The sequence below is a fragment of the Caenorhabditis elegans genome, chromosome I (assembly GCF_000002985.6).
Source record: "Caenorhabditis elegans chromosome I".
NCBI classification, from domain to species: Eukaryota; Metazoa; Nematoda; class Chromadorea; order Rhabditida; family Rhabditidae; genus Caenorhabditis; species Caenorhabditis elegans.
The window spans coordinates 10,322,637-10,350,430 of NC_003279.8; the positions used below are offsets into that span (position 1 = coordinate 10,322,637).

The following is a 27,794-nucleotide window of genomic DNA, read 5'->3' on the forward strand; positions in this document are numbered from 1 at the left end:
TTGCATCATTAAAATTGTCTGGAGCGGAGCGCTCAAATATTTGCTCTTAACTCGGATGAACGCCGAAATCAACGCTTCACTGGATTTAAATTTAATGATGCAATTTTTCTGCCTTGATAATGCACTTTAATTACAAAGAATATTCTTTGTTTGCTCAGTTTACATACTTTGTATCCTCTTCCGCCAAGAATTCATTCAAAAGCAACATTGCTCCAAGACCAAGAATGCAGATGACAGCAAGGAAGATCGTGACAGCTGCAAAACAACACCAACAAGTTCCAAACTTTGAATTCTTCCTTTTGTACTTCTTTTTATTTTTTGCGCCATTATTCTGCACGTGTTCATCACTTTCCGAAGACCGCGATATTGGAACCACCGATTGTTCAGATCTCTTCGGATTGACACCATCCGAAAAGCTCAAATTGTTGAGATCCATACGTGGAGGTCGATTTGACTCCAAGTCAACGTCATCATTAGCCTTCAGTGCTGGAGTGGCATCAAGACCACTGAGAAGATCCGGATGAGCATTCTTTGGTGGACGAGGAGCTACTGGCGTTTGGGGTGGAGGTGGAGGCATCTGACTATCATTGCCGAGATATTCGTAGTCGTTGCTCATTTTTCTGAAATTTAAGCGGCTGAAAAACATGCAGAGAAGATTCAAAAATTTACCTTGGTTAGTTGGTTAGTCGTCGGAAACAAGTAGGGAATGACAGGATATCTGAAAGGTGAAAGGGGATTATAAAAGGTGAAAGGGGTTATGGTAAACAAGACGGGCGGTTCTTTGGAAATTAGAATGTCACGTAAAGAGAAAAGATCAGATAAATTACTAATATAATTGAGAAAAATAAAGTTGAATTTTAAAAAGTTCAGCGTCAAAAGTTGATTTTAAATACGTTATTAAAAAATCGTATTTTATTTATTACCGACTATTGCGATTGTCAAGAAGCTCGATTCAAGATACTTTTCACTTTCTTATCAAATGTCGAATTCGAATCCAAGTTCATCGCCAGACGTTTCCTCGCAAACATCCGCGACTCAGGAGGAGCCGAAGGTTAAGCCACGTCATTTGGAGTCGCGCATCATGTATACGGATTATGATACACAATGGCAGAAGAAGATCACCAAATGGGCTCGTGTGGCAGTTCAGATGGTTTTCGAAAAAGTTGTTGAGACGGAAAACGAGTTTTATCAGGTTAGTGTTATCATTACCATCAGTTATCGAACTAAGGCTTTCATCATAGGCAGGCGTTTCCTCACGCCTACCTGCATAGCAGTTTATACCACATCTCCAATTTTTGATCTCCATTATTTCAGGAAGTTGCGGCAAGTTTCAAAGAGTCACTCAAATCTTCTTCTGGAGACGAAAAACCGAAAAAATGGCATGTGATCGTTGGAAATGATTTCTCAGTTCAAGCGGACGCTCTCAAGGGCACCATCTCGTTTTTTGCAATTGGAGATGTTAAATTCTTAATCTACACATCGCCTAATTGAAATATAAAGTTTTGTATCAAACCTCTTCCTTATCCTCCTCCTTATCTTCGGTTTTTCGTCGCAAAAACTTTAATCGTGAAGGTTTTTCATAGCACAGAGCACCATAAATGTACTTCTCCAGCTCCCATACGTACTCGGAGCATCTTAAAATAGAAATTGAAGGTGATAAGCGGATTGTTTAGATACCTAACAATATACTTCCAGCACGAAGAAGCATGAATTGCAATTCTAGCTTCATCAAGTACCAATTGCATTGCTAACAAATGCTCCCGGGAAGTGCACGTGGATTTTTGTTCATTATCACCTGCAATCGCATCATCTCGAAGATCTTCTAAGCAGCATGAAGTCTCTACAAGTTGCTCGAATATCCAACCACATCGAGATTCAAGACCTGAAAAAATAGCTGTCTAAAATGATAGATGCCTAATTGAGCAGGTAAAAGGTAGGCATACCACAGCAAGTTGAGCATGAACACCGCGCGAGCCTAGTTAATTCACATACCTAAAACTTGTGCCACTGCACATAAGTTCCTCATTCCACATATGGACACTGAAATTGCTTCTCGAATCTTCTCCCTAGTTTTCCTTTTCTCCTTAACTGCCAAAAAAGTTGAGAGCACGTCAATGATCATTTGCCATGCCGAACTGGTCATCCATCGTGCCACATTTTTTTCTGAAAAATGTTCAAAATCTATTTCATACTGTAAATGATAAATCAAACCTTCAGTACATTCAACTTCATCTTGCCGTGTCTTGATTCTCTTCAATTTTTCTACATCTGACAGCAATCCCTTGGCTCGTCCGTCAAAATCGTTTATTACATTTCTCAACGTTGGAGTGATTTGTGATACATTTGCATCTGTCATTTTAAGATTATCAAACACTTTATCCAGCCATCCATTTGCCACGTGGACCACACATCCCGAATGAAGTACTGTTTTTTTGAGATCCTCCAGGGTATATGTGTCCGGATGGGAGATATAGCATAGAGAAGCATAGGCTGTCAAGTAAATTGCATCGGTATTGAGAAATTCTTGTTGAATTTTTGAACGGGATTTGTAGGCGTCCGCATGCACAGAACAGAAGTCTGAAACAAAAAGTTATTGTATAAACAAAAGCATCTAATCGTACTTTCATAAAAGTTTGAAGAAAATTGCAAAATAGCTTCATCAATCGAAAGTGTGTTCTTTGGAGCAGCAATGATATCTAAACTTTCTGAAAGAGCCTGCACGAAACTTTTTGCAGTGTTTCTTTCACTCTGAAAAATACAGTTTTTTTTAATCCAATTTTGTTTAACTAACACTTTCATCTAATTCACTCGATCTTCTCGTTGCAATTGGCGCATTTCTAAACTTCTGTTCCAGTTTTCTTAATTTTGCAGCCATTGGATCTTCCGGTGCAGAGCTATTTGTCGATTGATCAAAAACGTTTTCCGTATCCTCGTCAACTGTGCAAATATCGGAAACTCGTTCAGAACATTTCAGAGAGAAGCCTGGAAAATTTTTGTGGTACGTCTTTAAATTAAAAACTCAAGAATCATTTTTGGATTTAATAATACTGGCATAATACTCGGAATTCGGTGCTAGCTTCTTGCCCAAGTTTGTCTCAAAATATTTCATAGATCACATATATGTATATATATATATATATATATATATCAGAACTTGGCAAAACTTTGGCAAAACTTGGTTAAGGCTGTGCCCAAGTTTTGATCCAAGAGCCAAGCTTGGCGAAACGCTTGCTCCAAAAGCCGAAAGATAAAAAAAAATATACTTCTTATTTTTAGAATATTTTCTGCCATTTTCCAAAATAAAACCCACTGTTAACAATAGTATCATCGACACAACTAAACGTGTCTGCAATCAATTTTCGTTCCTGGTCAGTGAAGAATTTGTGCGTAGAGAGTTGCTTCATACCATCCAGCTGAATTATTTATAATTTTTTTAATAGACAAAAATTTAGTTTCTTACCATTGCAACAATTGTCTTGACTGCGTCGATGCTTAATTCTAGCTGTGGATTTGTACATTCAGCTATACAAGTCATCAACATTCTCCATAGAGACAGCGATTTGGTAGTGACACAACTTTTTGCGATTTTACTAATTTTCGATCCATCTCCCAGTATTTTCTTGATCAGTTTGAGTGCTTCCGTACGTTGATCTAATCGAGGAAATAAGAATGCCTTATGGAAAAGTGCTTCGAGAGATGAAGCCAGTGAAGGATCGGAAATCATTAGACGAATTAGTTGGTCAACGATTCTGAAAAATCGAAATTCATTTTAATTTGTCAGAAAATTACGTACTGATAAAGAGCTCTCCATGTGTATGGATTCGTGATAACAGACGGTGCCAGTGCAAAATCAATTTGTCCTTCTCCAACTGGCTCTTCGTTTCCTCCACTTTCTGATACTTTTGATGAACTGCTCATTCCTTTTTGAGGAATTCCAAGTAGAAGAATTATAAGTGGGCATACTTTTTCCCTGGAAAAGCAAGCACACTTTTTTTTAGAACAAGGTCGATTTTCACTAATGAAATTTTCGTCCTTTGCTACAAAATGCTCTCACCATAACAAATTAACAAATGGCTGATGCGAAAGAATCTTCAAATTCGAAGTAGTCAAAAGAGCACAGATAGCATCCAATGAAATTAGGCACTGTTCGTGTGCACTACTCATTTGTTCTACTTCTGCACAAAGTTCCTCTAACAGTTTCCCGACATCCATGTAAACTGCAATTGCTTCTTGTTGAGCTTCACATGCAGCATATCGGTTTGAGAAATATGCAGATAAAGACTGTGTTGTGGCAGCTCGACAAGCAACTCGCACTCTTTCTTCTTCACTTTTTCCATACAAACGTTTGTAGATCTAAAATGAGAAAGTGTCATTTTTTTCAATCTTAAAGCTTAGGCTTAGGTTAATCAAGAAGGCTCTCAGGATTAGTAAGATGCTCTAGAAACATATATACAGTTAAGCAAAATATGTTGTTAACATTCACTTGGAGCTGCAGGAAATTAAATTACTCACCTGGACACACTGTTCCACATCACTCATCGAAACTTTCAACTCGTTGCTGCAAACCATTTCAACAAGAAGCTGAAATACTTATTTTTAAATATAATATTTTTAAAATAAAAATTACAGTAACACATTTGCACTGAAGTTGGCTTTTCCATTCATCGATCCCAGTCATTGCAAGTAGAACTTGAGATGGTAGACTATTTTGGGGCTCTTCTGTGATTGTGTCATGATATGTTTGATCACGAAGAAGAACCTTAAATATTTTAATTTATGGAATTAAGAGAAGTCTTTAGTTTACCTGTACTCCATCAACCGCATGATGGAAATGCTTCTCGTTGCCATGATCAAAAGCAAGCTCGAATGCAGCGAGACATTTTTCACGAAGATGAACTATTGGGACATCTTTTTTGTCATTAAAAGTTTTCAGAGTTTCTGAAATAAAACATTTTCCGTTTTTTTTTTAATTTTGAGCTGCCACAGAAGTTAAACATTTTTCAATGATTTTCAGATAAATTTTAATCAGTTCTGAACCTACATACCTTTTGCAATATTTATAGCTTCTTTTGATGCACTATGTTTAACAGTTCCAGCCAATCCATTTAAAGAAGCTTCCATTCAGAATATTACGGAGACAAATATATTGACGAAAGAAGCAAAGAAAGCACACACGACTTCTCTCCTTCTCTGCGTCTCTATTAAGCTCAGTTTGGTTCTAACGTCATCTGAAAAGAGGGAAAGGAATAAATGAGAAGAAGCAGAGATATGTTGAAATGTGAATGGGGAGAGTATGGAATGAAGATGAAAGGAAGAGCTAAGAATTTGCTTGGTTTTTGGCAAAAAAAACGGAAATTAAAGTAGGAAAGAAAAGCATACGATGGATTGCTTTAAATTCTTATGGAAGTGTTTTTGAGAATAATTTACACTATAATAGTATATATTTTATTTTACAGATCAGGGATGACTTCGAGATTCAAAAGTTGCCTGCCTGCCTGCAAGGCGATTTGTGCCTACCTGGTGCCTCACTGGCAAAGCAGACGTAACAGATTGCGTTAGTTTGCTCTAAAGTTTTCCCGAAAATTCAGATTGTGCTAGACAGGCCTGCATGCCTGAAGTACCTACCTAGAATATAATACCTCGTCTTCCTTTAAATATAATTTACCTTTTAATTGAATTTTTTAATACTTTAGTTTGATTGCAAAACTGTTTGTCTTTTTTGGAAATATTTAATTTAGGCTGATAGTGAGTTATATAAGTGATAATATTATGAGAAAGTTAGAAGGAAATGCAACAAAATTCTATTCAAAAAAGCATTAAAGACAATATGTGGGCGGAGCCTGTTTTGAGATTTTTGCAAGGGCCGCCCACTTTTTGGCTACGGTACCAGGTCTCGCGCCAAAAATTTTTTTTTAATGCAAAACGTTGTGTGCCTTCAAAAGGGTACTGTAATTTCAAGCTTTTTTCGAAATTTTCATCGATTTTCATATTTGCTATTAGTTTTACAAAAAAAATATTTATTTATTAGAAAACTTAAACATAACAGTATGTATATGTTTTTTGCAAAACGTGAGAAAAGTCAAATAAAGTCGGCAAAAATATTTAAATTACAGTACCCTTTTAAAGGCACACGTCGTTTTACACTCAACAAAACTTTATCGTTTCGAGACCGGGCACCGTACTTTTGGCACGAAAATTGCAAAACTTCGCCTTTGTGTAATATTTTTTGAAAGATCTCATTCTAATTAAATAATTTGTCTAATTAAATAATTTGTGTATTTTAATTTCAATTTTAAGCAAATTGCAAATATTCATAATCCCGTGAATACGTAAACCTCAAAATTTTCCCATTCCCCCCACTTAAACTGCAAAAAATTGCATCTCAAGAAGAAGAAAGAAGATGGATAACAAAGTGAGCGAACATGGTCAAAATAAATCCGAATTGTCGTCGTTGTCCTCAATATCGACAACTACAAGTGTTTGGAACAAACTCGATCGGAGTATTGATCATTTGATTTATCACTGTAATGGATATGAGAATTCTACGAATTACTTGAATCAATATCGAAAATGGCTTATTGCGAGTAGAAATGATGACGTGGATGTGCTGGAGAAGGTGGGAAATTGTGTTCATTTGGAGGTTTTAATTTAATTTTTTCAGCTTGTAGCTCAGACAGGTCTTTTGGGGCAGAAGTTTGCTGATGTTGGTCCTGAAATGGATGAAAAGATCGAGGAGTCACTGACATGGCTGTTTAGGAAGATTGGATGGTACATTTGTTTTATGGAAATCTGAATTATATACTAAATCTCGTTTTTTATTCAGGAGGCCAAGTAAAGAGCAGCAAAATATTGGTTATGCTGGCTACGAAGACATGCTTCTCCGCTATCGTGGATTGAACAAGGAGCTGGACATGCTGAAATCAATTATTAAGCAAACATCCAATGTTTTCGCTCAAATTGTTCAGGAGCATCGTATGATGGGCCAGATGAATGAGAAACTGGATGAGCTTCGTTTTCGTGCGGCGCTCCTGAAAGTGGCGACTACGGTGGCTGGAAGAACTGAAAACGAGAATGATGTAGGTTTAGAATACTTTCGATTTCAACAATATTCAGAATTTCAGCCACTCTCATCAGTTTTCTACCTTCCCGTTCTTCTCGCTGGAATCATCTTTCATCCGGACACATCCCAATCATACGCGGCAGGTCTTCTTCGTCTTTGCAAACGGCTTCTCGTTGTTTCTGAGGTGGTCCAATACGAGAAGAATCCAAAAAAGAATGATCCAATTGTCACCATGAGCAACATTCTAATCCATCCAGCACAATCCTCTGTGCAAAGCTTCTACGTTCCTGAACAAATTGTAATCTTTTAAATGTATTTTACCTAATTATGAAATTAAAATTCAGTGTGCTGATGGAAACGGAGAAGTCTGTGCTCCAGAGGAAAAACTCGTCCTTCCAATCGCACGTGACAGTGTTCACTTAATGACCTCAAATGTAAACGGCGAAGTTACTGCTCCAGAAGAGAAGATTGATCCAGTTGCTCGTGACAGCTCCCACGCTCTCCCCGAGAACGGAGAAGTCACAGGAAATTCGGAGATTTCTATGCCAATTGCTAAGGACAGTGCCACAACATTGATTTCTAAAGAGCTGCCACAACCGATGTCAAAACCAGAAGACCTCGAAAAATCGAGCAAGTGAAAGAAGTCCGGAAAAAGTCAAAAAGGAAAATGAACTGTTTTTGAATCACGCTCGAATGAAAGCTTTTCTTTAAAAATTACAACTTTTAATTGTTTGCATTGGTTTCTCTGAAGGAAAAATTAGTCAGCTTTACTAATTTAAATTTACTTATCAATTTAAAAAGCCTTAACACACTTTTATAATCAAAAAGCACACATTTATGACTAAAATTCATAAATTCCCTTCACTGCAAAATGTTCTCACTCAAAGGCGCGCGTATTTTCGCTGTTGGGTCTCGCAGCGCGGGAGGGACAGATGCGAAACGAGTGTCACCGTACCCCCACTTTTCTCTATTTTTCGCATTGGCCTACGACGATTTTTTCTTTTTTTCACGAAAAATAGGGAAATTTTTTGATTTTCACTGTAAAGCCCCAATAAAAAATAATTAATTTTAAGATATTCAAATTTTCGTTTCACAATGCAAATTTATCGCTATTTTTTCTTCATGAATTACGCATTTTAAACTTGATGATTTCACCTTGAAAAACAATTTTTCAATTTGCAGTGGGTTAAACATGCCCGAGATCATCGGCAAGCTTTTGAAGTCCGACGGAAAGGTCGTCTCTGAGATCGAGAAGCAAGTCTCACAAGCTCTCATTGACTTGGAGACCAACGATGATGTCCAGAGCCAATTGAAGGAACTGTACATCGTCGGAGTCAAGGTTTGTGTTTAAACATTTAACGTTTGAATTTTTGATTATTTTGAAAAGAGCTTTGAAAATCATATTTTTATTCAGGAGGTTGAGCTTGGAAACAAGTCCGCCATCATCATCTACGTTCCAGTCCCACAACTCAAGGCTTTCCACAAGATCCACCCAGCCCTTGTTCGTGAGTTGGAGAAGAAGTTTGGAGGAAGAGACATCCTTATCCTCGCCAAGGTAAATTTTAAATTCAACATTTATCGAGTTTAAAATGATTGTTTATAGAGACGTATCCTTCCAAAGCCACAAAGAGGAAGCAAAGCCAGACCACAAAAGCAAAAGAGACCACGTTCCCGTACTCTTACCGCTGTCCATGATGCTTGGCTTGATGAGCTCGTCTACCCAGCTGAGGTCGTCGGAAGACGTATTCGTGTGAAGTTGGACGGAAAGAAGGTTTACAAGGTAATTTAATATTAAAAGTTTGGCGTTGCGGTAAAAAATTTCCAATCATTGGAAGTAGCGAGAAACCTTGCTCTGGTGTTTATTTAAGTTTCTTTTTTAAAGGTTCACCTCGACAAGTCCCACCAGACCAACGTCGGACACAAGATTGGAGTCTTCGCTTCGGTTTACCGCAAGCTCACCGGAAAGGATGTCACCTTCGAGTTCCCAGACCCAATTTTCTAAACATTTTTTGTTGACTTACAATAAATTGTTGATATAATTTATTGTGAAATGGGTATTCTTGAATGATTTGATTTTAACGAAGAGAACGCTGAAATCAACTGAACACCTCGAATTGAGATTTTGGGGATTTTATACCAAGTTATCGACGACGCAATTGGTGCAAACTTTATATTTTCAAATATTCTGGAAGCATTCAATGGTCTTTTAAGAAACGGACAACTCCATTCTTGATATGCAATGTTTTTTAAAAGAAATCTCTTTAATCGAGACGGGCGCATATGCGATAACAGTTTATGGGTAACAGCAAGTTTTCAACAACGATAACAAATAAAAATGTTTAAAAAGCTATATCGGCTTGAAGTTGCGGGCCTGTTTGAGCTGCGTGATCCGTTTTCTGTCCTCTTCAAACTTCTTAAGGAGTTCCTGAGCTTCTGAAACAGATATTTTAGTTGGATTACTGAAAATATTGAAAACTTACTCTCTTGACGATTTTTCTTAATTTGGAACGTGTAATATGCAAGATCAACCTTTTTCTTCTTGTTATTTAATCCACCAATAAGAGGAACATCCTCTTTCTTCAGTTTTACCGATTTTGCAGCTTTCTTGGCTTTAGTAACAGTAATCCATCCGTCCTCGTCTGGCTCCGAATACTTTCTCTTCGCCTCTTTTCTTGCTTCTGTTTGTTCTGTGTCATATCTTTCGACGTACGTATCGGCCATTTCTTGAATTTGCTCTTCAGATGGGAACAGTTTGCGATAGAGAGTTGTAGAATCTGAAATAAAACATTATATCCATGATAAAAAAATTTATGTTCGTTCAGTGACGAAACAAACCTTTTAGTACGGAAGGAAACTCGGGATCTTCAAGAAAATCAGTGATCGTAAAAGGTCCTACGTCTTGGCATAGTGCCAGAGTTTGAATAACTGCTTCGGGCTTATCGAAAGTGATGGACATTGTCAATTGTCCCTGAGAAAGTGAATTGTCAGCGGTGTTGCTTCGTTGAACAAACGATTCTTCAACCTCGAATGATGCAAACTGATCAATAATCGCCAGAACCACACCCTGAAAATTAAAATTGAACGATGGTCGTAATTTTTTCTCAAGAAACCTCTCCAACAAATGCGGGAATATTCGACACAATGATTGAGTTCTCCTTCGACGGATCTTTTTTCAAAAACATATGACGCTCTGCCATATACTTTCCACCAATTCGGAATCTCAAATCTGAAAACAGAACAATACTACAAAAAACGTAAAGTGAATTCGAACTTACATCGTAGCGCATCGGGGTCCAAATGAATTACTTTTTCACTTTTCCGTTTAGCTACTTTTTTAACGCGTTTTTTCTTGCAACAATCCATTGTCTAAAACCTTCAAACAGACTCTAGAATAAAAAATATGTTTAAATTTAAAAAAAATGTATGTTTTAAAAAAATGTTTTAAAATATGTTACAAAGAAAGAAAAATAAATTGTCGTGAGTTTGTGGGCTAAGAGTTCCGATGCACCCTCGGTGTTTGCGTACTTGTGTACCGTAGCGCTCTAAAAGAATTCGCAAACGAGAAAAGTTTTTTCACAATGTTTTTTCTCACAATGTTTTGCAATTTTTTGCATTTTTCACCACTCTTTTTCAATCTGGTCGATTTTTTAAAATTTTTTAAAAGTTTTTTACAGCTGCAAGTTGCACAAATACACCATTTTGAGATTAGTTCATGCCGGTTATCGGTTTCCTCTAATTAACGTGCCTAAAAATGTTTTAAATTGAGAAAAGTTCTCGAAGAATGTTTTGTGGCTTTATTAAAACTTAGTTATTAATATTGTTATTATTATCAATTATTAAACTCGTAGTGTTATTATTGTGGAAGCTTGTCGTAGAATTTTGAATAGAACGCATTTTTCTGCTCATCATTCATTTTTTTTTTCTTCTCCGGTGCTCTTCTTCGAGATCCCGGCGCATAAGGCCAATCTGGTTTCACGTCGTCGCTATCAATTTTTCGAAAATCAAATGGAGACACAGGATTGAATGCGTTTCCATGAGCGTATGCGTATGGCGAAGTTCCCTGGAAACGAGCAATCATTTGATTATCTCGATTTCTAAGTAACTAACCTGTTCGACAGCTCCCGATAATGGGAATCTGACTCCTGCTCCATTCTCGCCGATCGGAAGTGGAAAATCAATTCCACCAATGAAGAAGGAGTCATCTCCTTGCTCAACTTCAACAGCAACTCCAGCATGATGAACGAATGGATTGCAATATGGTGGTTTACACTTGATTGGTTCATAACCATAAGGAATTCTTCCCACAATAACTTCCTTTGCCTTTTCTAGAAGTTTTTTAATTAATTTTAACCAATTTCTTATGAGATTAAAACATACTTCTTGCTTCTCGGAATGCTGGATTCTGTCCTAAAAGAGCCAATGTTTCGGGTTTAATATTGAGATGATTCGTTGGTCGAATTTGATATCCTACTTTAGTATCGACATTAATATGTCCATAGTAAACATTTCCGTCTACATCGAAGTTACCCCAACCAGGAACTGGAACAATCAAATCTCCAGCCATGCTCTGTAGAATGGTCTTTTTATTATGAACTCAAAAAGTTTCAACTTACCACTTTATTAGCCGGATTAATTTCAATACCTGTGTTAAACTGATCTGTGAACGGGAATAAAGGAAAGTTATCCGCAGTTATAAGTGCTGGAAACATAGCTTGTGCTCCTTTAACCGGAATAACTAGAGGTTCATCTCCACCATATTTTTGACATAATCGGTTTGTTATTAGAAAACTCAGCGAAAAACATAAATGTAGAACTCGATTAGTCGATATCATGGAAATTTGGCGAAGTGATTAGCTAGATTAGCTTCTTTCAATTTTTCTCATCCTTCAATGCGAAAAAAAAACTCGATCTCTACGGGATATCACTCCCATTTTCTGTCATTCTTATCTCTCGAGAAGTCGTCAAATAGGTGAATGTTTATTAGGAAAATCCGACCCGTTTCATCAAGGAAAGTAACAATTGCACTTGATATAAGTGAGATAAAATGAGAACAAAGAAAGTGGTAACATATGTGAAACTAGTTATTTCTGAGTTGTCTTCGAAAATCATCCTCTTCTGATCTTTTCTTCGATTTGAAACCTGGTGGTTCGACAGGACCCATTCCGTGTCCATAAGTGATAAGTAATGGGTCGGTTCCAACATTGACTGCTCCACTCATTGGGAAACGAACACCAACGCCAGATGGAGCAAGAGGAATCGGGAAGTCAAATCCTCCATCGAATAGATAATCATCTCCTGGCTCCACGTCAACTCCAAATGCCATATTATGAACGAATGGATTACACATTGGAGGACGGCAACGAACTGGCACAAAGTTACCAGGAAGAACTGCCACAGGTACAGCTGGGACGTTTTCTGAAAATTATTTGATAGTTTTCCCGTCTGTTCTCATGATAAAAATACTCACGTCTGGATTGTTGAAATGTTCCATCTTTAGCCAAAGCAGCAATGGTATCTCCAGAAATTCCAAGTACATTTGTAGGAGCATTAAGAGATCCGAATCCGACTCGAGTGTTAGGACGTCCCATTTTAACTCCTCCTAAATGCACAAATGTGAAATATGTCATTTTCCCCCGTCGGAACTTACCCTTATAATCCCACATTCCCCATCCCATAATTGGAACGTTCAAGTTACCATCTACAGTAACTCTTGTTCCAGGATTGATATCTAATCCATTACTGTATTGACTGTGAAATGGAAACAATGGAGAAAGAGATGAAGCGTCACGTCCTGGATTTGGCTGAAAGATCCCAAATTCGAAACTCGAGTTAGACATGGTGATCTTACTTGATAAAATGGTGGAAGGTTGTAGTCTTCTTGACGAGGTTTAAATGGTGCTGGATTTGGTGGATAGGCTTGTCGTTTTACTCGAAAAAATATTGGCTGTTGAGCGAATGCATCAATAATAATAACTGAAACCACCACTATCAGTGGTTTCACGAGACGCATCTCGATACAAAATAGAATTCGAAAAAATGAGGGAAGAATTGAGACATCTGTCCATTTTTATGCTTTTCAAGGCGCAACGACCTGTTCTTGCGCACTTCAACTGTTTTCGTCGAGACGCGGATTGGGATGAACTGGATAATTCCGTGTCAAATGACGCGGATTGCGTGAATATCTGACGCAAGAGAGCAGAGATATTCGAAGATAAGCTTTCAAAGTTTCAAGCTAGTTTTGATATAGATTATGTCTCGGGTCAACTATTTTTAGAACGTTAATCATGAGAACAAAGGAAACTCGAATATGAGAAAGTAAAATCGAGATTGATGAATTCCTTTAAATTTTGTTGTTTTGGAATTTGCTAACTTTTATTTTGTGAAATTTTGCTGTGGAAATTTTTATCGATTTTTATAAACTAAACACTATGAAATCCGCAGCACAGTCGTCTGGGAAATATAGTTTTTTGCATCTTAATTGTGAGGAATTTTTCAAATTTTGTTCATGTCAAATACATGCCAATCTTATGAAATACCCTTCAACCTCCTTCTCCTTGAAATTCTGTGTCACTTTGTTGTGCACAATTGCCCAATATTGCCATCCCTCTTCTCTTCCAAAAAGCTCATATAATCCTTTCCATTTTATTTTTCTTTTCTTATTTTCCACTTTTTTCAAACTAAAGTTTTTTCTATTTCAGGGTAACAAATAATTGAAAATGATGATCACCAGAGAGTTGGTGCTGAAAGCGAACCGAGAGCAACCGCCGTATGCGTCGATTTTGGCTCTTGCCGCGTCTGGATTTTCCCTCGAGAAGTCTGTTCAATTCTCTGAAAAGCAGCAGCTTGCTCTTAACTTGTAAGTGTTTTAGGAATTATAATTTTAAAAATATAATTTAAATGCTTTAATTATTTTTCAGAGACGGAGAACTCCTGTCCAATGACGTTGAAATTGCTAGAATCATCGCTCAAAGCACTGATGCTGCTGATAGTCTTCTAGGATCTTCTATCATCGATTTCGCTGTCGTTGACGATCTTACAAACTTCATTGCTGATGCTGTCACGAAGAATGACTATTCCCTCCTTTTGGGAAAGGATTTTCCGACCAAAATTCTCGATAATTCCTTGACTGTTGCTGATTTTGCCATCTTCTCTGTGGCGCACAACAATCCTCAATTGAAGGCCAAGTTCTCTGGAATTATCGACAAAGTTCTCAAAGAACCAACCCTGGCTGCTGCTCACAACTTTGTCGGATTATACAAAAGTGCAGCTGCTCCAACTGCAACGGCATCTACTGGAAAAGAAAAGAAGAAGGACGAAGGAAAGTTCGTTGAGCTTCCAGGAGCCGAGAAAGGAAAGGTTGTTGTCCGATTCCCACCAGAGGCAAGTGGATATTTGCATATTGGACACGCTAAGGCAGCACTTCTCAATCAATACTATCAACAAGCTTTCGAAGGGCAACTCATCATGCGATTCGATGACACAAATCCAGCCAAAGAGAATGCTCATTTCGAACATGTTATCAAAGAGGACCTCTCAATGCTCAACATCGTTCCTGATCGTTGGACTCACTCTTCTGATCATTTTGAAATGCTTCTTACCATGTGTGAGAAATTGTTGAAGGAAGGAAAGGCATTCGTCGATGATACTGACACTGAAACTATGCGTAATGAACGAGAACAGAGACAAGACAGTCGTAATCGTTCAAACACTCCAGAAAAGAATCTCCAATTGTGGGAAGAAATGAAAAAAGGTTCTCCAAAAGGATTAACTTGCTGTGTTCGTATGAAGATCGACATGAAATCAAATAATGGAGCCATGAGAGATCCAACTATCTACCGATGCAAGCCAGAGGAGCATGTGAGAACAGGATTAAAGTACAAGGTCTATCCAACTTATGACTTCACTTGTCCAATTGTCGATAGTGTAGAAGGTGTAACTCATGCTCTCAGAACCACTGAATACCATGATCGTGATGATCAGTACTACTTCATCTGCGATGCTCTCGGTCTTCGTCGTCCACACATTTGGGAATATGCACGTCTAAACATGACGAACACAGTTATGAGCAAGCGTAAGCTCACCTGGTTTGTCGATGAAGGACATGTCGAGGGATGGGATGATCCAAGACTTCCAACTGTTCGAGGAGTTATGAGAAGAGGATTGACTGTCGAAGGATTGAAACAATTTATTGTTGCACAAGGAGGATCGAGATCAGTTGTCATGATGGAATGGGATAAGATTTGGGCGTTCAATAAGAAGGTTATTGATCCAGTTGCGCCAAGGTAAATTTTAGATTCAAGAGAAAATTAATATTTCAACTGCAAGACTAATTCAGATAGGTTTAGGGCCGGTCACAGAAAATTTTGAACCGACAAAAAACAGAACATCGAATTTCTCTGGAGAAAAAAAAACAACAAAAAAAACAAATTATTTTTTCTCCCGATCATATATTTTTTCGGTCCAAAAAACCACAGATATGTGTGTGTAGACTGCGATTTTTTCGATTACAAAAAAAGCGAAAAACGAAAAACTTCTGAAGTTTACAACGTCATTTTGTAAAATTTTATATGTTACCCTTACTTGCACTATAGTTATACTTTTGAGTGCAATTTTTTTAATATTTTGGAAACAAGTGCAAAATTTGAAAATTAAAAAAAATTTTTCGTTTTTTTTTTCAACGAAAACGAAAAATCTTCAACGCTGTGGAGACTTTATAAACTCCTAGAGAACATATGGTATTTATATGGCTAGTTTATGGTTTTTTATCGTAAAACTACAAATTACTAGTGAAACAAAAATTATTTACTTTTAAAAATCAGATTTAAAATGAATCTCTAAAAAATTTTCAGATACACAGCTCTCGACTCCACATCTCCGCTTGTTTCCATCGAATTAACAGATTCAATCTCTGACGACACCTCCAATGTGTCTCTTCATCCAAAGGTAAGTGCTCTCTCATTACATTGCGTGGAAGAGAATGGGACCCTCTCTCCTCCTTGTATCGATTTTTGGTTTCTTGGCTTAATTGGTAAAAATGACACCACATTTATTACTTTAAAAATAATTTGTGTGTTTTTCCTTACAAAATGATTCTAGTTTTTTGAAGAAAATAGTCAGTTTAAAAATTTTTAATTTTCTCTTTTCAGAATGCTGAAATTGGAAGCAAAGACGTTCACAAGGGCAAAAAACTTTTGCTCGAACAAGTCGATGCTGCAGCTCTGAAGGAAGGAGAAATTGTCACATTCGTCAACTGGGGTAACATAAAGATTGGAAAAATCGAGAAGAAGGGCGCCGTAATAACGAAAATCAGTGCAACTCTTCAGTTGGATAATACTGATTACAAGAAAACTACAAAAGTGACATGGCTGGGAGATGTCAAGGCTGAGGCTGGAAAAACTATTCCAGTAGTGACTGCTGACTATGATCATATTATCAGCAAAGCTATTATTGGAAAGGATGAAGATTGGAAGCAATTCATCAATTTTGACTCTGTGGTATGTAACTTTTCAAACTTTTAAGTACATAAAAGAAGGGCATCTGAAAAACATTTTAATTTTTCAGCACTACACAAAGATGGTTGGAGAACCAGCAATCAAGAATGTGAAGAAGGGTGATATCATTCAAATTCAACGCAAAGGATTCTACATTGTTGACCAACCGTACAATCCAAAGAGTGAACTCAGCGGAGTTGAAACTCCTCTGCTTCTCATTGCCATTCCTGATGGACATACTGGCAAAGAAGCTGAGAAGCCACCGAAGGGAGCTCCAGTTAGCGCTGCTGCTTCTTCCGGAGGTTCCGATGCTCTCCAATTGTACAATTCCATTGAACAACAGGGTGGAATTGTCAGAGATTTGAAAACAAAAGATGCTAAATCTCAAGCTACAAAGGATGCAATTGCTAAGCTTCTTGATTTGAAAAAGAAGTATAAGGAATTGACCGGCTCTGATCACAAGCCAGGAGCTCCACCATCCGCTCCAGCTCCTACTACTCCATCGTCTTCTGAATCGAACTCGGCTTTGAACATTTACAATCTGATTGAAGCTCAAGGTCTATTGGTTAGAGAACTCAAAGGAAAAGATGCCAAGTCTCAAGCAACAAAAGATGCTATCGCGAAGCTTCTTGAATTGAAGAAACAATACAAAGAGGTCAGTGGATCCGATCACAAGCCAGGTGTACCACCTGCTGCATCTGTTGCATCAGCTCCAGCACCAGCACCTGCTGCAGGATCGACCAACGCCTTGGATATCTACCACCAAATCGAATCCCAAGGAGCTTTGGTTAGAGAACTCAAAGGAAAAGATGCGAAGTCTCAAGCAACAAAAGATGCTATCGCTAAGCTTCTTGCTCTGAAGAAACAATACAAAGAGGTGACTGGTTCCGATCATAAGCCAGGTGTTGTTCCAGTCTCTGCACCAGCTCCAACCCCTCTTGCCGGAGGAGCCGATATTGCAGGTCAAATTGAAGCACAAGGAGTTCTTGTCAGAGATTTGAAGAACAAGGATTCCAAATCTCAAGAAACAAAGGATGCTATTGCGAAACTCCTAGAGCTCAAGAAGAACTATAAAGAGGTTACTGGTTCCGATTACAAGCCAGGCCCTGCTCCAGCAGCTGCTCCCGCGAAGGTTACGGTACCAGCTCCATCGGTCTCCGGGGGGGATACACTTTCCAAGCAGATTGATGATCAAGCACTTCTTGTGAGAGAGTTGAAGATGAAAGACGCTAAATCTCAAGAAACCAAGGACGCCATCGCAAAACTGTTGCAGTTGAAGAAACAGTACAAGGATGCGACCGGTTCGGATTATAAGCCAGCTCCAGCTCAATTGGCAGCTTCAGCCGCCGCCGCACCAGCTCCAGCTCCAGCTTTCGACGAAGCTGCGCTTCTCAAGGAAATTGAAGAGCAAGGAGCAGTTGTCCGTGACGCAAAATCCAAAGATCCAAAATCGGTATGTCCCCCATTTATTCACCAATGAAATCAACATTTATTTCGTTTTCAGCAAGATTCCGCCGATGCCATTAACAAGCTTCTGGCTTTGAAGGCTAATTTCAAGAAAGCCACTGGAAAAGACTTCCCAGCTCCATCGAATGCTCAATCGAAGAAAGGAAAGAAGAAGTAAATTTAGGTGCTATATACACGTTTTGGTTTTGTTGTTTTTCAGTTATTTAAGTTGAATTTTAAATAAAGTTTATTGCAATTTTTATTCATTTCAAGCTTTCCCATAATATAGGTTGATCATTCCCAATTGTTATTATTTTATCCTTTGTATCATTTTTTGATGATTTAAACTCAACGTAATGAATTAAGAACGAATGAGTCGATAGAAGCACTGAAAAATGAAGAAATGGCTAGTTATAGTATTAATTATCGCTGGAATACGATGCGACGGATTTTCGGATCAAGTTTTCCGAACTCTGTTCATTGGAGAAGGAAATGCGTGCTATAGAACTTTTAATAAAACGCACGAATTCGGTTGTCAAGGTAAAAATTGAATGATTTCAAATAATTACATATAAAAAAATATTGCACTGTTTTTTCATTATTTTCATTGAAAATTAGTGTCAAAATATGTATAAATCAATATTTATCTGAAAATAACTGGAAATATAGAGAAAGTGCTCCAAAATGGCCAAAACGTTGTCAATTGCCGAAGACGATACTCTATAATAAACGGCAATTGGCAACTTTCGGGCTGTTTTTCAACACTGTTCAATTTGTCAGATGAAAATAATTTTATTTTCAGTTAACTCAAGTGATTTTCTATATTGTGGCAGTGAAAAAAATTCATAGGCCATTTTGTAGAATTGCCGAAAATAACTCCACCTCTGAATTACATGCATTTTCACTAGAAAATATCATTTACATACATTTTAATTTATAAATATCCAGTATTTATTTATTTTCTTAAACTCATTTTCAAGAAAAATATTTTCAGCTAATCGAGAAAACGAGAATGGCCTAATTGTTCGAATCGACAAACAGGAAGACTTCAAAAATCTCGATTCTTGCTGGAATTCATTTTATCCCAAATATTCCGGGAAATATTGGGCACTTCTCCCAGTCAATTTGATTCGTCGTGATACAATTTCTCAATTGAAATCATCGAAATGTCTTTCTGGAATAGTATTATATAATAGTGGAGAATCTATTCATCCAGGAGATGAATCAACAGCAGCTTCACATGATGCAGAATGTCCAAATGCTGCAAGTGATTATTATCTTCAAGATAAAAATGAAGAATATTGTGAAAGAAAGATTAATTCTCGGGGTGCTATAACACGAGATGGATTAATGAAAATTGATTGGCGGATACAAATGGTATTTATTGATAATTCAACTGATTTGGAAATCATTGAGAAATGTTATTCAATGTTCAATAAACCAAAAGAAGATGGTTCATCTGGATATCCATATTGTGGAATGAGCTTTCGTTTGGCTAATATGGCGGCTGGAAATTCAGAAATTTGCTATCGGCGTGGAAAAAACGATGCAAAGCTGTTTCAGATGAATATTGATAGCGGGTAGGTTTTTAAATTTTAAGCAGTTAAAAGAGGTGAATTTTTGCATTATTAAATGCAGAATAGACCGTAAATATTGCATGATGAGATGTATTTCATGATAATATTCTTTAAGAAAATAAATTTGAAAATTTCATAGGAAAATAAACAAAATTTTGCTAAACTTCATAGTTTGGCATTTCTTATCTCGTTTTTTGTTAATTTAGGGGATTTTTTAGTCAATAATTGCACCGATTCCATGTATCTCTTTTTTTCGAATGATATTGTACCTATATGCCAGACGAGCTATAATTTCCTAATTTTAAAAAATAAATTGTCCAACTCAATGCCTCAATAGTTGAAGTTTTCCAGAGATGCTCCTCAACTCTGTGGTGCAATGCACAGTGACAATATATTTGCATTTCCAACTCCAATTCCAACTTCTCCAACAAATGAGACAATAATCACGAGCAAATATATGATGGTAACTGCTCGAATGGACAGTTTTGGAATGATTCCAGAGATTTCTGTTGGCGAAGTATCCGTACTAACTTCAATTATTTCTGTACTCGCAGCAGCTCGATCAATGGGAACACAGATCGAAAAATGGCAGAAAGCATCGAATACTTCGAATCGTAATGTTTTCTTTGCTTTTTTCAATGGTGAATCGTTGGATTATATTGGAAGTGGTGCGGCTGCGTATCAGATGGAGTAAGTTGGAAAATTTAATTTAAAAAACGTTCTAGAACTAGTAACTGATCAAAAAAATTTCCCTATTAACATAAAATGGCCCAAAAATTCCTAAAAATTTCAAAATTTCAAAAAAAAAAATAGTTCGGGCAAAAAACATAATTCTAGCTGAAACCTCAAATTTGGCAAGCTTTTCAGGCTCGTAACATATTTTTGGAAGTCGTCAATCAAAAAATAATTCAGTTTTATTCATTTATGATAATTAATTAAAATTTTCCAACATTGTTTGAAAATTTTTATAATGATATTTGGTCATTTTACCATAATTGGAATGGTTTTCAATTATTTTCCCACTCTTCCTTTAGAGAAAAAATATATTTGTCTTCAGAAATGGAAAGTTCCCACAAATGATTCGCTCTGATCGAACACACATTCATCCAATTCGCCCGAATGAGTTAGATTATATACTGGAAGTACAACAAATTGGAGTTGCTAAAGGACGAAAATATTATGTACACGTTGATGGAGAACGATATCAACAGAATAAGACACAGACAGATCGAGTTATTGATCGAATTGAACGAGGTCTTCGTAGTCATGCTTTTGATCTTGAAAAACCATCTGGAAGTGGAGATAGGTGGGTGCATCGAAAATAGTTTTTTTTTTCAAGAACATACAGAAAACGAAAAGCTTTTAAAGCATTTTCTTTAAAAATTAAAACAATTTGAGCATATGTAAACTACAATTCCGAGTGTCGTTTTTCGAAAAAAGTCTAAAATTAAAAAAAAGCTTATCGCTCACTATTTTTCGAAAATAAGGTATTTTTCCTTTAATAAAGGCAAACGAAAAATCTTCAGCCATGGATAGGTGAATTATAGAAATAATTTTCAAAAATTTTCCTTTTTCAGAGTTCCACCCGCAAGTTGGCACTCGTTTGCCAAGGCTGATGCTCACGTTCAATCAGTTCTCCTTGCACCATATGGTAAAGAATATGAATATCAACGAGTTAATTCAATTTTGGATAAAAATGAGTGGACAGAAGACGAACGAGAGAAAGCAATTCAAGAGATTGAAGCTGTTTCTACTGCTATTCTGGCAGCAGCCGCTGATTATGTTGGAGTTGAAACTGATGAAGTTGTTGCAAAAGTTGATAAAAAATTGGTATGTATTCTTTTTTTTTTTAATTTTAAAACTTTCAGCGACAATTTAGATGTTTTATTGTTGAATTTGAAATTTGCAGTATTTTTAAATACTTAAAACAAAATCCCTGATGACGCAGCGATTCATCGCTGTATTTTCTAATTGCTGAAATTGAATTCCATATATATGGAATATTTCATATCTTTACATATAAACGTTTTTTTTTTTCAGATAACCACTATATTCGATTGTCTCATCACTTCCAATTTCTGGTTCGACTGTGATTTTATGCAAAAACTCGATGGCGGTCGCTACCACAAGCTGTTTAATTCCTACGGTTTTAATCAAAAATCAACATATATTTCAATGGAATCCCATACTGCATTCCCTACCGTACTCCATTGGTTAACTATTTTCGCTTTGGGTAGTGACAAAGAAACATTGAATGTGAAAAGTGAAAAGAGCTGCTCACATCTTGGTCAATTTCAAGCGGTGAGTTTTTATTTTAAACGAATATCAAATAATTAAAATAGTTTTCCGCCAGTTTCAGATGTATACCTACACGTGGCAACCGAATCCGTACACCGGAAATTTCAGTTGTCTGAAATCTGCAATTGTTAAAAAAGTAATGGTTTCGCCGGCTGTAGATTCTCAAACACCCGAAGAAGAAATGAACACGAGATATTCAACATGGATGGAATCAGTTTATATTATTGAATCTGTGAATTTATATTTGATGGAAGATGCTTCATTTGAATATACAATGATTCTGATTGCGGTTATTTCTGCTTTATTATCAATCTTTGCAGTTGGTTAGTTTTTTTTTCAAAAAAAAAATTACAAAAATAAATCACAAGCTTTCGAGCTTTCTCGTATTCGAAAATGAAGGAGTTTCGCATTAAAGAAAACTAGATTTTGAATCAGTTTTTCTAATCTTTAGAGAAATTATACTCACATTTGATGCCCAGAAAAGTTTGCGACTTTTGAGCCAAAAGCACGGTGCCAGGTCTCGACACGAAAAATTTATATTAATTGAAAATATGTTTGCGCCTTTAAATGGTACTGTATTTTCGAATTCTCATTGCTGGCGATTTAAAAAAATGCATTTTTTAAATCCATAAAAGTTGAGAAAAATCGATGAAAAATTGCACAGAAATGAGTGCAAGAAATTACAGTATTCTTTAAAGGCGCACACCTTTTCGCATTTCACAAAATTTCATCGTGTCGATACCGGGTACCGTATTTTGGAGGCAAAAATCGCAAAATCTCGCGTCTGGATAATATCGTTTATCGTTTATTGAAGGAAGTTTTTAAAAATAAGAAAAATTGACAGCTGCGAGAAATTATGCATAATTTATAAAACAATAAAAATTTTTTTTTTCAGGTCGCTGTTCTGAAACAACATTTATCGTTGACGAGGGAGAACCAGCAGCGGAAGGAGGAGAACCTCTTTAACAAATTATTCTCTTCAACAATGTATCATAAATTGATTAATTTATTTAATATTTATATTCGAAAAAATGTTCCCATTTTTGATCTCAATTTGCCCATTTCCCCTAATTTCTTCAGTTTGCATATCTTTTTGCTTTTTGCTCTTCTTGTAAATTTCTATAAAATTTGAAAATTACCAAACAATTTCTAATTTATCTGCTTTTGGGTTCAATCCCTAATTATTGTTTTCCAGATCATTTCGGAGATTCCAATGTTTTCGTTTTCAGATAAATGAGCAAAGAAGAGCCGAGCTTGAAAAGCGAGCGTCGAAAGTGTTACGAAGTATATTAAAAAATAACCAGATTTAGAATATTTTATTGATTTTCAGGCCCGTGATCAATACGCAGCTTGTATCGACAAATTTTTGAGTCAGGGGAAAAGCGAAAAAGAGGTCTCGAACAGATTTTCAGAGACTGAATTCAGCTGAATTTTAATGATTGTTATAGGCTACAAACTCGTGCCGTTCCGAGCGTAAGAACTTTGACGGAAATTGTCCAACTTCTTGGGTCAATCATTTCATAAGAAAAGATCAGTTTGAGAGGTTTGAAAGAATTCAGAAAATATCGGACAGCAACATAAAACTTTAATTTTTCAGATACAAGAAAACATTGGCAGCTCAAGGAGTGAATATTGCCGATCATAATGCTCTCAATGATTAGATCAATTCGCTCTATTTCTACAACTTCTTCGTGCCTTTTTCCTACTTTAAATTCGCCATTTCCTCGTCCTGAAATTCTCGAAATGTCACCTAAATACCAATTTCTAACTACTACGACACCACAAATTAACGGGACAACTGAACTTCAGTCAATGCTTTCGGAAGTTTTACGGTTTAGATATTAGATTTTTTAAATAGCAATTGCTGTAGTTTTCAGATCGATTTTGCATACTTTTTTTTGAAATTGTTTAGAAATAAAATGTTTCCCTTTTTCTGAATAATTTTATAATTTTAGGTGTAACTCTTTCTTCGATTCGACAGTTTTCAATAATGTCGTCAAAATGGTGGAAAGTCAAAATAGTTTTTCGAGGGATTTTGCTAATCTCACTGCAATGAGATATATCGCAGTTGTATATCATTCTATAAATGATGAGGAAGCTCGACTAACACTGAAAAGGCTGAAAGATAACATCGAAAAATGCAAAATACATAAGATGCAGGAAGAACACGGTTTACATGTGGAAGTTCCAACAAATTGAAAATAGAGTAATTTTAGATAAATTTCGCATGTCGTTGGACCAAGATGCTGCAATTCCAGATTTTTCAAAGGTTATGCACAAGGTAACATATTTCTTATCTGAAATGTTTTTTTACTTTTAATACTTCAGCAAGATTTGGTGAGATGCTATTTTCGACGAGAGCTGGCGAATAAAAAGTGGAAAACTGTGAAGTAATTGCATATTTAAATCAAATATTTCAATAATTACCATTCAACTTTTTCAGGCAACTGCTCTCACGTTATCCTAAAAATATCAAGTTATATGAGCATATTAGTGCTTTCCTGGATGCTGCAAAGCTTGAAAATGCAGAGCCCATTGATATTATGCAGGTTTTTATGAACTATGCGCAAGTCGATAATCCACGTTTCATGGAACAAACTGAATTTGATGAAATCTTCAAACAAGTGGCCGAAGCTTGTTCTGCAAAAGTATCCGTAAAGTCAGAGCTAGATGTCAAAAAGACTTACATTTCCGAAAAAGAAGGAAAGATACTAAAAGAAAAGTGCGATAAATATGTGGAAAGTATGAAAGAAGGTAAAATATTATATCTTACATCTGTATCTGTGGTTTTTACTTATTTGCAATTTTAGGGTTCGTCAAAAAGGAGGAATACGAGAAAATTCGGCAGAAAGTTTTGCGATGGATGGAAGAAAGAAATATTCGAAATGGAGAGAATGTGGTTGTCGTTGATGCATTGAATTTCGGTTATGGAGTGGATCCGAAAGAATGGGATGATATTTCCAGCAAATTCGAGCATGTATTCTTTGCAACTAGACGGATATCAAACCAAAAACTACGGAAAGAAGTGATGGAAAGATATAATGGAAATGCTCTGTTTTGTGATAAATTGTGAGTTTTCAAAGATCTGGCTTTTGGTTTTAGTTCCATTTTTGAAAATCAATTTTTTCAGGTCCACAGATGACCTCATAATAATTCGAATGGCTCTAGAATTCGGTCCGGAGACGTCAATTGTTACAAATGATAAATATACTGATCATCGTTCAGCAATCTGTAATGGTGATCAAAAGTTGGAGAAAATTTTCGACGATTTTCTCACTGATGCATCACATCGACACTTCCATGGCCGAATCGAGACGAGACGGAATTTCAATATTCGAATTCGTAATCCGGATAATAGAATATGGATACTGCCCGTTATGAACTCAGAAGGAAAGCTGTCGAGAAACATTAAACGTTATAAAGTTGAAGTTTTTAGAAATAGTTGATATACGTGTTTCTAATTGTGTATTGTTTTTGTCATGTAATAAACACACTATTCATGATCCTCGATTTAATTTTTTTTGACTTTGAAAAGAATATAAAACTATCTACTAAAATTTATTCCAAATCAGAAATTGAAAGTGATCTTCTTAGGCGGCGGCCTTCTCCAATTCAATCAACTTCTTCAATCCATCGTACATCTGACGAACTGCTTGATACTCGGTAAGCCCAAGACGCTGCTTGTTCGAGATGTCATAGATTCCTTCCTTCGATTCCGAATGTTCTCCATGAATTCCACGAATCTGAAAATTATAATTTGAAAACTGAAATAAAACTTTAAAAATACCTGAAGCTTCATGTCACTGCAAATCTTCTTGAAATCGTCCTTTGCCGAGATCTTTGGCAGCTTAATGTGAACCGATGCACGAACAGTTGTTCCCAAGTTGGTTGGACAGAAGGTGAGCCATCCGAGACGTGGATGACGAGCGAATGGAGCCTTGGCAGCGACGAGGTTCAGTCCTTTGATGAGTCTGGCGAGAACTTCACCAACATTTCCTCCATTTTGCATAGAGATGATACGCAAGTGATCCTCCTCGTTGACCCAAACCAAGAAAGTCTTCTTCTCATTGTGGAAGATTCCACGTCCGTTTGGCCAATAACGGTTGGCATTGGCAGCCTTCAAGAAGCGATCACCTTCTTTGAAGAGGAAGTGATCAGCAATGAGCTTCTTCTTCGTCTCCTCATCCATTCCAGTCAGAGGGTAGTACGTTCCCTTGAGCTCGGGATCGGTGATGCTGTTGAAGATCTCCTTCATACGGGTTTCCATCATCTTGTAGTTGGTCTCAGAGAGACATGGATTGAATGGGTATCCTTGCAGAGAACGTCCGCAGCGGATACGTGTCGACACAATGAATTTGCCCTCTGGGTCGAGATCGGCAAGTTCTCCAACCTAAAATGTACAAAATAGAATTAAAAACAATTAAAAAGTAATTACATTTTTCTCTCCCAAATCCATTGCTGGTTGAGTGTCGGTTGCCTTGAATCCATTGTGGTACTCTTCGATCACAGGATTGAAAAGATCCGCGAACAAGGTGTAGCTCTCCGCGTCTGGAGCATAGATTCCGACTCCCGAATCGAGGTTCTCTCCGCCCGACTGAATGACATCCAAAAGAGTTGCTCCGAGACGGGTCTTCTTCGACTTGTTCTTGGCGACAACGTCCTTTGTCAAGTGCTTCTTGAGAAGTGACGAGCAGTCAGAAGCTCCTTGGAGTTTCGTGTAGACCTGGAAACAAAAACAAACGTTAAGAACTTGAAAACTTAAGAAAACTCACTTCTTCAATCGATTTCTGAACTTCCGGGGTCGCTGTCATATTCGATGATGAAACGTGTAACAGGCGGTTCGTTCTTTGAAGAGCTGAAGCTGTTAGACTGATGATTTTTGGAAACGAAGCCCTTTTATACAGACGATAATGTGGCAGAACGTGGGACCGTGACATTCTATATAATACAGTGAAAATGTATTTTGAAAGTTCAAATTACATCGGAGTTCTTAAAAAAAAACTTCACGTATTCATAATTAAACATATTTTTGGGGTATAGCCCGCTATAGCGCCAGTGGGGAAATTGGTTTAAAGCACGCCTATGATACAATTTTTTGAAAGTCGATAAAATCTCAGTTTTTTCTTAATTAAATGTTCGGAAGAAAAAAGAAAAAAAAACAAGTTAAATGCAATTTTCAATAAAAAAAACGGTAAACTGTAAAACAAACTACTTTCAGATTCGTCGTCACCGGAACGTATAATTTTACACTTGCACGCGTTTTCAGTTAACTTTTAATGATCAATTTGCATTTAACCTGCTTTTTTCTTTTATTTTCAGAAAAGAATATACAAAAAATGAAAAATTCAAAGAAATAATGAGAGAAAAAGTAAATAAATGATGAAATGAAAATAATGCAAGCGCGCTCTATCGAACAAACAGTTTGGCGGCAGGTTCAATTTAATTGTCAAAAACTGATATTTTTCTGAGATCAATTTTTAATAGATCATATGCAATTAAGAAAAAATTGTTGAATTAAAAAAAAAATACTCGGTCATTGTATACAATGGTACTACAATTGTAGTACCATATGCGTGTATTACAGAAATTTTCCCACTGGCACTGGCGCTGGATAGGGCTACTTCAGATTTTTTGTTGGTATACTTATGTGTTTTTCATAAATTAAAAAATTACACAGCAACTTTTCAAAGTTTATATAAAAAATATCCCCAAATGTCTAATCCGTGACGTTCCAAAATTAGACCCGCCCACATCTTGAATTTTGTCAAAAGCTTTTTGGTATAGGTGCGTTTCTTTTTATTATCTTGAATTTTCAAACTATTTTTAAAACAATATTTTCTTCCAATCAATTTTTATTCCCACACCTTCTTTACCAAGCCATCCTACGTAATCTGTTTCTTCAGATTAAAATCTAGCACTTTA

General features: G+C 36.7%; 12 protein-coding genes across 14 annotated transcripts in view; 6 read left to right on the forward strand and 6 right to left on the reverse strand.

The window, feature by feature from the left end:
* Positions 1–762, reverse strand: part of Y106G6G.4 (Teneurin-m) — a 1,688-nt gene extending 926 nt beyond the window's left edge. Inside the window, exons 1-2 of the mRNA NM_001392928.1 lie at positions 670–762; positions 168–620 (exon numbers count right to left, since the gene is read on the reverse strand). Of these exons, the coding sequence (NP_001379040.1) occupies positions 168–616 (449 nt within the window). The 5' untranslated portion in view covers positions 617–620; positions 670–762. The remainder of the gene's footprint in view (positions 1–167; positions 621–669) is intronic.
* The window catches only part of Y106G6G.2 (SEC7 domain-containing protein), a 27,303-nt gene extending 22,069 nt beyond the window's left edge, over positions 1–5,234 (reverse strand). The window contains exons 1-14 of the mRNA NM_001364056.3: positions 5,046–5,234; positions 4,805–4,938; positions 4,628–4,759; positions 4,513–4,581; positions 4,055–4,353; positions 3,794–3,970; positions 3,461–3,749; positions 3,311–3,413; positions 2,792–2,982; positions 2,622–2,748; positions 2,212–2,577; positions 1,993–2,163; positions 1,678–1,882; positions 1,514–1,634 (exon numbers count right to left, since the gene is read on the reverse strand). Coding sequence (NP_001350967.1) covers positions 1,514–1,634; positions 1,678–1,882; positions 1,993–2,163; positions 2,212–2,577; positions 2,622–2,748; positions 2,792–2,982; positions 3,311–3,413; positions 3,461–3,749; positions 3,794–3,970; positions 4,055–4,353; positions 4,513–4,581; positions 4,628–4,759; positions 4,805–4,938; positions 5,046–5,121 — 2,460 coding nt within the window. The 5' untranslated portion in view covers positions 5,122–5,234. The remainder of the gene's footprint in view (positions 1–1,513; positions 1,635–1,677; positions 1,883–1,992; positions 2,164–2,211; positions 2,578–2,621; positions 2,749–2,791; positions 2,983–3,310; positions 3,414–3,460; positions 3,750–3,793; positions 3,971–4,054; positions 4,354–4,512; positions 4,582–4,627; positions 4,760–4,804; positions 4,939–5,045) is intronic.
* On the forward strand, positions 931–1,509 carry dlc-6 (Dynein light chain). Its single transcript, NM_060305.3, has 2 exons — positions 931–1,192; positions 1,315–1,509. The coding sequence occupies exons 1-2, from the start codon at positions 980–982 to the stop codon at positions 1,489–1,491; spliced, it is 390 nt and encodes a 129-aa protein (NP_492706.1). The 5' UTR covers positions 931–979; the 3' UTR covers positions 1,492–1,509.
* A 1,113-nt stretch (positions 5,235–6,347) lies between the features above and the next one.
* On the forward strand, positions 6,348–7,764 carry Y106G6G.1 (DUF4477 domain-containing protein). Its single transcript, NM_060306.4, has 5 exons — positions 6,348–6,616; positions 6,662–6,768; positions 6,824–7,076; positions 7,122–7,358; positions 7,405–7,764. The coding sequence occupies exons 1-5, from the start codon at positions 6,401–6,403 to the stop codon at positions 7,696–7,698; spliced, it is 1,107 nt and encodes a 368-aa protein (NP_492707.1). The 5' UTR covers positions 6,348–6,400; the 3' UTR covers positions 7,699–7,764.
* Positions 7,765–8,242: 478 nt separating this feature from the next.
* rps-7 (Small ribosomal subunit protein eS7) lies at positions 8,243–9,172 on the forward strand. Its single transcript, NM_060307.4, has 4 exons — positions 8,243–8,399; positions 8,475–8,615; positions 8,664–8,840; positions 8,943–9,172. The coding sequence occupies exons 1-4, from the start codon at positions 8,253–8,255 to the stop codon at positions 9,060–9,062; spliced, it is 585 nt and encodes a 194-aa protein (NP_492708.1). The 5' UTR covers positions 8,243–8,252; the 3' UTR covers positions 9,063–9,172.
* Positions 9,173–9,308: 136 nt separating this feature from the next.
* Positions 9,309–10,446, reverse strand: ZC434.4 (Ribosomal RNA-processing protein 7 homolog). Its single transcript, NM_060308.8, has 5 exons — positions 10,336–10,446; positions 10,171–10,286; positions 9,896–10,124; positions 9,541–9,834; positions 9,309–9,493 (listed from the first exon to the last, which is right to left on the reverse strand). The coding sequence occupies exons 1-5, from the start codon at positions 10,421–10,423 to the stop codon at positions 9,408–9,410; spliced, it is 813 nt and encodes a 270-aa protein (NP_492709.2). The 5' UTR covers positions 10,424–10,446; the 3' UTR covers positions 9,309–9,407.
* A 388-nt stretch (positions 10,447–10,834) lies between these two features.
* Positions 10,835–11,954, reverse strand: ZC434.10 (DUF3421 domain-containing protein). Its single transcript, NM_001276545.2, has 4 exons — positions 11,674–11,954; positions 11,438–11,627; positions 11,168–11,385; positions 10,835–11,120 (listed from the first exon to the last, which is right to left on the reverse strand). The coding sequence occupies exons 1-4, from the start codon at positions 11,767–11,769 to the stop codon at positions 10,914–10,916; spliced, it is 711 nt and encodes a 236-aa protein (NP_001263474.1). The 5' UTR covers positions 11,770–11,954; the 3' UTR covers positions 10,835–10,913.
* A 70-nt stretch (positions 11,955–12,024) lies between these two features.
* On the reverse strand, positions 12,025–13,091 carry ZC434.3 (DUF3421 domain-containing protein). Its single transcript, NM_060309.7, has 4 exons — positions 12,909–13,091; positions 12,708–12,861; positions 12,528–12,659; positions 12,025–12,475 (listed from the first exon to the last, which is right to left on the reverse strand). The coding sequence occupies exons 1-4, from the start codon at positions 13,068–13,070 to the stop codon at positions 12,138–12,140; spliced, it is 786 nt and encodes a 261-aa protein (NP_492710.2). The 5' UTR covers positions 13,071–13,091; the 3' UTR covers positions 12,025–12,137.
* A 667-nt stretch (positions 13,092–13,758) lies between these two features.
* ears-1 (glutamate--tRNA ligase) lies at positions 13,759–18,256 on the forward strand. The gene is made up of 6 exons (NM_001381193.3): positions 13,759–13,916; positions 13,978–15,342; positions 15,910–16,003; positions 16,207–16,554; positions 16,622–18,004; positions 18,056–18,256. Exons 1-6 carry the CDS (start codon positions 13,777–13,779, stop codon positions 18,173–18,175), a joined length of 3,450 nt encoding a protein of 1,149 aa, NP_001366832.1. The 5' UTR covers positions 13,759–13,776; the 3' UTR covers positions 18,176–18,256.
* Positions 18,257–18,360: 104 nt separating this feature from the next.
* On the forward strand, positions 18,361–23,018 carry aph-2 (Nicastrin). 2 transcript variants are annotated; one of them, NM_060311.4, is made up of 8 exons: positions 18,361–18,537; positions 18,992–19,577; positions 19,926–20,264; positions 20,632–20,880; positions 21,152–21,404; positions 21,615–21,875; positions 21,928–22,195; positions 22,768–23,018. In NM_060311.4, exons 1-8 carry the CDS (start codon positions 18,393–18,395, stop codon positions 22,836–22,838), a joined length of 2,172 nt encoding a protein of 723 aa, NP_492712.2. In that variant the 5' UTR covers positions 18,361–18,392; the 3' UTR covers positions 22,839–23,018. The 2 variants fall into 2 exon arrangements, with proteins under 2 accessions (NP_492712.2, NP_001122563.1); NM_001129091.3 differs by having other exon boundaries at positions 21,934–22,195; positions 22,768–23,015.
* An 83-nt stretch (positions 23,019–23,101) lies between these two features.
* Positions 23,102–25,429, forward strand: coa-6 (the record flags this gene model as incomplete). 2 transcript variants are annotated; one of them, NM_001381194.1, is made up of 10 exons in its annotated part: positions 23,102–23,156; positions 23,203–23,265; positions 23,321–23,415; positions 23,470–23,704; positions 23,828–24,042; positions 24,089–24,153; positions 24,201–24,262; positions 24,316–24,626; positions 24,683–24,941; positions 25,003–25,425. In NM_001381194.1, the coding sequence occupies 4 exons, from the start codon at positions 23,106–23,108 to the stop codon at positions 23,531–23,533; spliced, it is 273 nt and encodes a 90-aa protein (NP_001367155.1). In that variant the 3' UTR covers positions 23,534–23,704; positions 23,828–24,042; positions 24,089–24,153; positions 24,201–24,262; positions 24,316–24,626; positions 24,683–24,941; positions 25,003–25,425. The 2 variants fall into 2 exon arrangements, with proteins under 2 accessions (NP_001367155.1, NP_001366833.1); NM_001381195.2 differs by lacking the exons at positions 23,102–23,156; positions 23,203–23,265; positions 23,321–23,415 and having other exon boundaries at positions 23,517–23,704; positions 25,003–25,429.
* ZC434.8 (putative arginine kinase ZC434.8) lies at positions 25,419–26,733 on the reverse strand. Its single transcript, NM_060313.11, has 4 exons — positions 26,645–26,733; positions 26,308–26,595; positions 25,660–26,262; positions 25,419–25,615 (listed from the first exon to the last, which is right to left on the reverse strand). The coding sequence occupies exons 1-4, from the start codon at positions 26,681–26,683 to the stop codon at positions 25,463–25,465; spliced, it is 1,083 nt and encodes a 360-aa protein (NP_492714.1). The 5' UTR covers positions 26,684–26,733; the 3' UTR covers positions 25,419–25,462.
* Positions 26,734–27,794: the final 1,061 nt, after the last annotated feature.